Here is a 9118-nt window from a genome sequence, read left to right as displayed (position 1 = left end):
AGACACAGGGCTAGGTCATGGTGGATGGTCAGTTGGAATTTATTAATGGTGTTTTTTTCTTTTCTTTCTGAGCATCCTGGTTGACCTCAGAAGATTATGCATGATAGTGTTTGAATTCAATGCAATTTTTTTTCCAGTGGTGACAGATGGTAGGATAAGCCACATCTGGCAAGATAATTTAAAGAATTTCCCAGGGTAGTTCTATGAAAAAAGATCCTGCTGTTGTTTTTGCAAAAATGTCAAGTAAACACAGTAAAAAATTAACAGAATTTTAACAGATTTTAAAAAAGATTTACAAGATTTTTAAAAGATTTATAAGATTTGTTCCTAACTTCTCCCTAAAACATTAATGAATGTTTTCAGTAAAATGTATTAACAACTATTCCTTGGATTGTTTCATTTCCATTAAGGAGATCTATTCTTAATCTTTATGTTTAGTCCTTTAATCTCAACATTGGATGAAAAAGAAGGCTCACTTCCATTAGAAAAGATTTTCAGCAAGGAAACCAGATGCTTTCAATAAAATCAATTTGGTGACATGCCACAAATAAGAATTTAGAGGATTTTAAAGTACACCATCACGTGGTACAAAATAAAAGTTAGCACAAGTGAATCTGTTTCATTTTCCTTCAGCTGAAGGGATGAGGCTATTACATGAAGGGGTGAAACAGTCTTTTAAAATTGGTTTGTTTTAAAGATCACTTCATGTATTCATTTCTCACACCTTCATCTTCTGACCAAGCTTTTGACAGAAACTTCCTCCTTGAACAAAGGTTAGTCAGGCTTCCTCAGCCTTCTTGTCAACTAGACCCTCACTGAGACCTGCCATCTGCCTTGGTCACTGCATCCAGTCTTGGTAAGGACTCTGGCTAAGTCCCCACACATGATATATAATCAAGTCCCTTATCCCTTACCCTTAACTTCTAGGTCCTTGGGTGACCTTTAGCAAGGATCAGCCAGGAAACTGCAGCAAGGAGCCCATCCCCTTGATATCTCTACTTAGAGGTGTCCACTCACTGGCCCTTACCCTGTTCATTGGCTAAAAACATCCACATTTGTCTATGTTGTTTCTTTTCCCTACTGCAATAGCTCAAATAAAACATACCATGCATTTTTAACAAGTGTCCAATGTAATTTGTTAATTAAACTCTTCACTCTTCTGCTCCTTCTTTGGCTTTATCTCACAGGTAAAACGTTTCCATGGTTTTGTCTGTGTCTCCTATATTGTTTATCTCCTATATTGATATTCTTCTTTTCTAGGGTGTAGACATCAGAGCTTGATTGGCTCTTTATAGCATGCATTTGTGCTAATTGCCACGGCTAGAAGAGCCACAGGGTCCTAATTATCCTTGTAGGGTTTTAGCAGAAGAATCAGAAGACATAATGACCCAAATCTTGAAGACATTTGGAAACCATTTTTATGTCCTTTTCAATATGTACAAGTGGTCAAGTAATTGCAGAATAGCAAATTTCAAAGTTTTCAAATTCCAGTAAAATAAAAATAATATAATAGCAATAATAACAATAAAATGTAAAGTGGCCAACTTTTAAATTTTCCAAATAAGGGAGTTAAAAAATATCCCTCATTATCCCTGCTCTGCCCATATTCTTCAAAGAAAAGCTATTGTGAAGATACAATACAAACTTAAGAAAGGTTATTTGTTTTTTCAAAGAGAGAGTTTATAGGGGCCCTTCCTGGTGGCGCAGCGGGTTAAAGCACTGCACTAAGAAGCTTAAACCACTTCCTCAAGAGCTCGATCCCGGCCTGCCCAGGGGGAGATCCACATGGCACAGCAGATCTCTCCTCACCCGCCCGCTGCTCCCCTTAGCAGTGTACTTCCTCGATCTGCCTGTTCTGCTCCCACTCTGCTCCTGGTGAATACTCTCACCCTCTGCATCTCTGGCCTATACCCCAGTTCTGTATAAATAAATAAATTTTTAAAAAATGTTTTAAAAAGAGAGTTCATAAACTTTCACTACCATTTTTGTCTTCAGAACAGTGAAAATGTTGCAGACATGTCTGGGCATGAATTTTTATGACATATTATTAAATAATAGTGGTGAGAGTGTGTTATTTGTAATTACTATCAAATAAGTGTTCATTCTTAACAAGATAAAGTTTCAAATTAGTCAGACTCTAACTCACCCTACTACACAGGAGAAGATATTTTCACACCATACATCTGAATAACATCCAAGATCACAAAGACCTCAAATAACTAAAGAAAAATAAAACAAATAACCCAATCAAAAAATGGGCAAAATAGCTAAATATGCACTTCTACAAAGAAAATATACAGATGGTCAGTAAGCACATGAAAGAATGTTCGTCATCACTCATCATTAGGGAAATGCAAATCAAAGCCACAATGAGCTACCACCTCCCATCTGAGAGACTGGTCCACATGCAAAAGACCAGAAACAAGTGTTGCTGAGGATGTGGGCAAAAGGAGCAAGGCCTTGTACTGGTCCAGTCCCTGTAGACACAGGATGGATATTTCTCAAAATGTTAAAAATGGATCCACCATGTAACCCAGCAATTCCACTCTTAGGGATCTATTGGAATAATAGTTTAAAAAACACATGAATTTGAAGAGACATATGTACTCCTATGTTCATTAGAGCACTATTTATAATAGCAAAGCTACTTAAACAAGTTTATAAAACTAGATGAGTGGATCAAGCAGATGTAGTATAAATGTACTATGGAATACTACTCAGCCATTTACAGTAACATGGATGTGGCTGGAGGGATGATGCTAAGTGAAATAAGTCAGAAGGAGTAAGACAAATGATTGTGTGACTGTATGTGGAAGATAGAAATAGCAAACTAAAAGGTCTGATAAAACTAATAAAAAATAATAAAAAACTCTAAAAATTTGACTATAGAGTTGAGTCTACCAGAGTAGGACCGGGAGAGGTTAGAACAAAACGGAAAGACTATGGACTATGTGAGTTTTGGTGCTGCATGTGGTATTGCTACCATTAGCAATACCTGATGGGGGGGGGTTCAAATAGCCCCCAAACTCAGGCAACATTATAAGCAGGTGCCATCTTAATACTAAAAATAAGTGCAAAACCGATATGATTACACCCTTATTACTTCATTTCGATACAATTTGCAAACTCCTGTGGTTGGTAAATTCCTTTCCTTATATTCAATACTAGTTGTGTTGCAAACTTTAACCCAGAAAATTATATTGAATATCATTCAATTAAAACTTTCTCATTCATGCAGGCAACTTTCAAATCTCTAGTTATATCTAGTGAAACATAAGCCCCTTCAGATGTAGCTACTATGTAAAATAGATTGCAATATAAATGATAATTAGATAATAAACTTCTTATTAAAAAATGGTGTGATAAAGTTCTCCACTCAACTTGGATGAAATTGGGTACATAGCCCCAACCACTATAAACCTTAGCTTCCTCATTGATAAAATGTACATCATAACAGACGCTCTGCCAGGCAGCAGCACAGTGGTGGCAGAAGGTAATATTAACCTCCAATATTAACCTGAGAAATGATGTGTCTAAATCTGTAAATGTATTTACTCTAAAGAGTCCCCTTGTTAGGTTTGCAGTACATTGATATTAAATTAATCATACTATATGCAGCCTTTTTGAATAATACATGGATGTTTGCCATGGTAACAGTTCTCTTTTCTGTTCTGGGACTTGGGTTTCCTAAAGATACTTAGTAAATATTTCCGTCCTTATGCTGACTCTTGATTATTATTGTGAGATCATGAAATGGAGAATAGTTTAGACCATTTTAAATCCAAGAAAACAGAATTGATCTCAAAATATACAAAGCTGTGGCCTATTCAAACAACTTTATGCCTATCAACCTATGAAATATCAAGATAATTGAAGCAAAACCCTAAAACTTCCAGAAGATAACTGCCACTGGTGAATTCAGCATTGTACAATGCAGCAATCCCACCTAGTTATCTACTCAAAGGAGATGAGAACACTAATGAGAAAGGAGGTAAGCACTCCTGTGTTCACTGTATCTAAATTTGCGATAATTAAGTTATGGAAACAGCCCAAGTGTTAAACAATAGACCAGTGAATTAAAAAGATGTGGTATATGAATACAATGGAATACTACTCAGCAATAAAAAGACCCATCATTTGTGACAATGTTGCATGATGTCAGCAAGTTCTTGCCTCATGCTCTTGCCATTGTAAATTTTAGACATGGGCCATGAGGAGTGAGTTTTATAAAGTTTATTCAGTGATAGGGAAGCAGGGAGGGAGCACCCAAGCAGGTACTCCCCAAATGCTCCTGCGTAGGGTCTTTTATGCAAACAATAGCTCCTCGAGGGCCCTCTTTTGAACACACAATGGAGGAGGGAGCTTGCTAAAGATTAACATGCAGGCAGCTACAATCTGAGGAAGTTTGCTGAAGATTAACACTCATGGCCCAAGTCCAACCTCCTTCCTGCTCTTCTAATGGGACAGTTTTGGTGTCTCCAGCTCACGGGCACAGGAACTATGAATTTTCCTTCTTCTAAAATTCTGGTTCTGCCACTTTCATTCTCCGTGGGCCCCTGCCCTGTCTCCCTAACCAGAATCTGTTTCAACAGTGGATGAAACTGGGGGAGTTAATACCAGTCAAAGGCCAAAAAAAGGCAAGTATGTTTTTATTTACTAAGTCTATGACTCAATATGGGTCATTTCTCCTTGACTCCCCTTCTTGTAAGTTATATACTCCATTCATTTAAGCAACTTTGTTGGTTTATGAAGATGTATTACCCACCCAAAGTAACACCTGGCCTGTAGTAGGAGCTTCAGACATATGTGTTGATTCAGTGAGCTAATTAAACATACAGATATAGCTTCACATACATGGAAAAACAATGGTTAATCGTATTATATGTGACTTTTTTTCTTTTTATAATTATTAAACATTCTAAACTGGGTATTTTTTTTTTTGTAGTAGAGTTCTTTATCTTAAGATGTATCATTTCTCTAATGAATCCCAGTGCTTAGAAAAAAAAGTGAAAATTAAGACTCCCTATTATAACTGCAATTATAAGGACTTTATCTGATTATTAAATAATATTTCCCTTTGAAATCAAATTAAATTTGCAATCTAAACAAACATACAGATTACAACATCATTGATGGCTTCTCCTGGGTCCTGCTAAAGGGAACAGGCAATCCAGCTGTTAAAAGTGGTAGAAGCAATACGATAAATAAAACCAGCAAAAGCTGCCTTAAAACAAAGGTCAAGCTGTGGTGAAGCCAGGGAAGAACCCTTTATCATAGATAATTGTCTATGAGTCTACATCTTGCTTCTCTTCTAATTCTGGGGGATGAGACTGTCAGTGATTTCATGGTTGTCTGTGTAGATAAGTGGCAATCTGAAATTTAACTTGGACAATCCTACAGAATGCTTCTGGATAATGAGGCTTAGATCAAAAGGAGAAGGTATGTGAAATAAGTCAGAAGGAAAAAGATACATGAAATATGAAATATGATTCCAGTGACCTGTGCAATAGATAATGCAGCAAAACAGCCAAACAAAGCAAAGTCAAACCCGTGGACTCTGACCGCAGAAAGGTGGGGAGGGAGGTGGTGTGATGGGCAGAAGGGCCCAGGGGCTGGTGGCGGAAGTGACTGGGCTTCTGCTGGGGGGTGTGGTGTGATAGTCAGCCACTGAGGGAGACACCATACCTGAGTATAGACAGTGTTGGGAACTAACGCCTAAAACAAAAAGGCAAGAGCACTTGGAGCTGCTAGATGGAGTTACTGACACAGTTTAAACAGCATCATCATACCGTGAAGGCAGATACCTGGCCACAGAGCCCCCGCTCTCCTGATGGGGAAGGCTGGGCAGTGCCAATAGTGTCATTTTTTTTTTTAAAGATTTATTTATTTATACATATAGAGCTGGGGTACAGGCCAGAAGTGCAGGGGTGGTGAGAGGATTCACCAGGAACAGAGTGGGGAGCAGAGCAGGCAGACTGTTGAAGTACACTGCTGAGGGGAGCAGTGGGCAAGTCAGGAGAGGTCTGCCGCGCCATGTGGGTCAGCTCCTGGTGGGGATCGAACTCGTGCTGAAGTGGCTTTAGCTTCTTAGTGGTGTGCTTTAACCCAGGGAGGGCTCAGCTTCATTTTTTAAAATGAACTAACTCAAGAAAATTTTGAGTTCTTTATAGGGTACATTAAAATGCATTTTTAAATATCCAAAGTTGGGCCTCCTTGGTGGCACAGGGTTTAAGTCTCAGCACTGTGAAGTGATCACCAGCCACTGCAGCATGAGTTTTTTTTTTTTTTTAACTTGCATCATATTTTGAAATAAAATCATTTTATACCTGATTTTATAAAGGTTTAGCGATGTCTTCTGCTATCATACCTAAACTACCTAGTGGTTTCATATACTACTGCTAAAGAATCATATTTATCCCTGACGGGGTACAAGAATCTAGGAATCACGGAGAGTAAATGTATCTTCCCTTATCACTGTTCACAGGTGTCACTTGCCACTTTAAGGCACAGTCTTGTCTCCCATTGAGAGAAAAGGGGTTTTACAATCTAGCTGGAGTTGAACTAAAATTGCTTGGTTTTGTTTCAAGGCACCCCAGTGTGAAATGGTCCATCTGTCGGTGGGGCCTCACCCACACGCTTAAAATGTACTGCAGGAGCACACAAAAGGGTCAAAATTGGTTTATTTACAAAAGGGGAAAAGAAAAGGAAACAATTGGAATTTTTTACGGCTGAGCTAGCTTGGAGCTCTGCTAACAAACTAACTGAAAGCCCCAATCACACTGCCCAGAGAGCAGTTTCCTGAGCACAAGACTGAGAGACGCAATGGCGCCCTATTTATCCCCCAAGTCCCAGAATGCTGCTCAGCCCCGCCCTTGGGTCCTCGCAGTTCTCTCCCTGGTGCTGCTGGGAGTTGTAGTTTTCAATCACTGGAGTAGGGGGTGGAGTCCAGAAAGCTGGAGTAGAGGGTGGAGTCCACAAGACTCTGCAGAGTTCCTTTAGGACATCCTTCCCCTTAACAATTTTATTTCCAATACGTTTGTCTTTGAGGTGAGAAAGAATATAATTCACTACTGCACACCCTCAATGCTTTGTGCAGACTACCAAGTAATCTCAAAAACCGGGGCGCAATGGGTTGGAGTGCAGCACTGTGAAGCTGGCTATAGCTGCTTCAGTGGGAGTTTGATCCCTGGCTTGGGGCTGACCCACATGACAGCAGACCTCTCCTGTCTCGCCTGCTGCTCCTCTCAGCAGTGTACTTTGTCGATCTACCTGTTCTGCTCCACACTCTGTCTCTGGTGAATCCTCTCACCTCCCCTGCCCCTCTGGCCTGTACCCCAGTTCTGTATGCATAAATAAATAAAATCTTAAAAAAAAAAAGGGGGTTGCGTCAGATAACGGCTCTGCTTAACATCTAGCCCTTTATCTTTAATGTCAGATAATGGCAAATACAGTCTTCCAATTCTAAGTCTCAGCCTCTACCTGTAAGAGTGTCTGAGCTTGGGGACGAATGTTCCTGAAACTATCAGCTGCAAGTAATCCATAGACACTGTAAAAGGACACTTGATGACTGGTTATAGAGACAAAGCTTATGTAAATTACAGTTAAATTTCTTAAAATCAATAGAAATACGGATACAGACACTCATTCACTAAACAAGTATGTCCTGTGAGAAGGCCAGCGATTAAAATAAATCCGTTAACATTTAGAAATGTTCTCCTGCCAGGGGGCGCAGTGGGGATGCCCCTGGAGGTAGAAGACTGGGGTTCAGGTCTGAGCTGATGCTTCCAGCAGCTTCCTTGCGAGGCCTGGCTGGCTCCATTTTCCTGATGCTCAGTTTCTTCATCTGTTCAAGGGGCGGATTCTACTGACGGTGACTTTATAGCGTTTTTAACTGAAAGGAGAGCCTGTCTGTCAGTAGTGGATGCGCTGGCTGCCAGCCCCTCCTACCCAGCTGTCAGGACAACATCTTGCCTTCTGCTGCTTCAAATCCTGGGACACTCACAGCAGGGGGTCTCGAGAGTGGGGTTCATAAGTGCCCGAGATGCAGAGGTTTGGAGTCAAGGGCTTCCTGGGCCCCATGCCTGGCTGCACCCCACCAGCCTGAGCTTTCTTTCTCACTTGCCTGCTGTCTTCACAATAACTTGCCTTGGTCACGTGCTGAATTTCCTAAGCGTTGGGTCAGGAAGAACAATGCGGATCAGTGTCCCAGGAGAGTTCTCTGTTTGCTGCACCACGTCGGACTCGGCTTCCCTGGAGCTGACGAGGTGATGTATGTTGTCCACAGCCTCACCCGCTCTGCCTGGCGGAGGCTTCAGGAGAGTGGAACAGCAAAACCTCCTTTGTGATTTCAGGACTTAGGAAGTCGTGCCTAATTTAAAATCTCTGTTCCCTGTCTGCTCTACTCTTATACTGGAGTCACCACTGGCACCTCAGTCATTTAGGGAAGAAGGCCTCAGGGCCCTGAGAGGGCACGGAAAGGGTGGCATCTGACCATAGTGGGATAACAGAAGTGATACCCCAACCAGGCAGCCTGCAAAGAGTCAGGGTCAGAATCTGAGACCTGGGGGCCCAGAAGGCTCTGAGATGCAGGATGGAAGAGGAGGTCTGGGGGTCCATGTGTGGCCATATAATCCCCTGAACTTCACAGCCACTATCAGTCTGGATTCTTGGGGAGTTTCCTGATGAGAAAGGTGACAGAGAGGCTGGTGGCTGAGGTTTGTGCAATTCCCCATGAGGCTGAAGGAGACCTACCGCAATAGGGGAAGACCATCCCAGCAGATTGGAAAGAAAGGGAGAGAGGAGAAGGGGTGGGGTGGGCAGAGAACTTGTTATCCATTATGGAGAAAGACGCACTCACAAGTTGTCTTTAACATGGACAGACATAGCTAGATGATGAGGCTGTAGTAACTGGAAAGTGTGACAAGCATTCAGAGGCACAGGCCTTTTGGATGCACCAAAAGGTAGTTGATGCCCGTGGATAAGCAGTTCCCAGCCTTCCAGCCCCAGCCATGGGGATCTATAGGTGAAGCGCTGGTGTGCTTCTCAAGCCTGATATTTTGATATGAAGGATAATAAGAGAATAGCAGGGTAACTGACTTTGATAGGTTTTTGTTCCAAG

The 9118-nt window shown here is 41.3% G+C and overlaps 1 protein-coding gene across 1 annotated transcript in view; it reads right to left on the bottom strand.

Annotated features, from left to right (window-relative positions):
* Positions 1-8079, bottom strand: part of SPHKAP (SPHK1 interactor, AKAP domain containing) — a 98110-nt gene extending 90031 nt beyond the window's left edge. Inside the window, exons 1-3 of the mRNA XM_012725211.1 lie at positions 8003-8079; positions 7480-7567; positions 5686-5715 (exon numbers count right to left, since the gene is read on the bottom strand). Of these exons, the coding sequence (XP_012580665.1) occupies positions 5686-5715; positions 7480-7567; positions 8003-8079 (195 nt within the window). The remainder of the gene's footprint in view (positions 1-5685; positions 5716-7479; positions 7568-8002) is intronic.
* Between the last annotated feature and the right edge of the window lie 1039 nt (positions 8080-9118).

The sequence above is a fragment of the Condylura cristata genome, unplaced genomic scaffold (assembly GCF_000260355.1).
Source record: "Condylura cristata isolate star-nosed mole 26May11 unplaced genomic scaffold, ConCri1.0 scaffold00002, whole genome shotgun sequence".
Lineage (NCBI taxonomy): Eukaryota > Metazoa > Chordata > Mammalia > Eulipotyphla > Talpidae > Condylura > Condylura cristata.
This window is presented reverse-complemented; position numbering and strand designations above follow the sequence as displayed.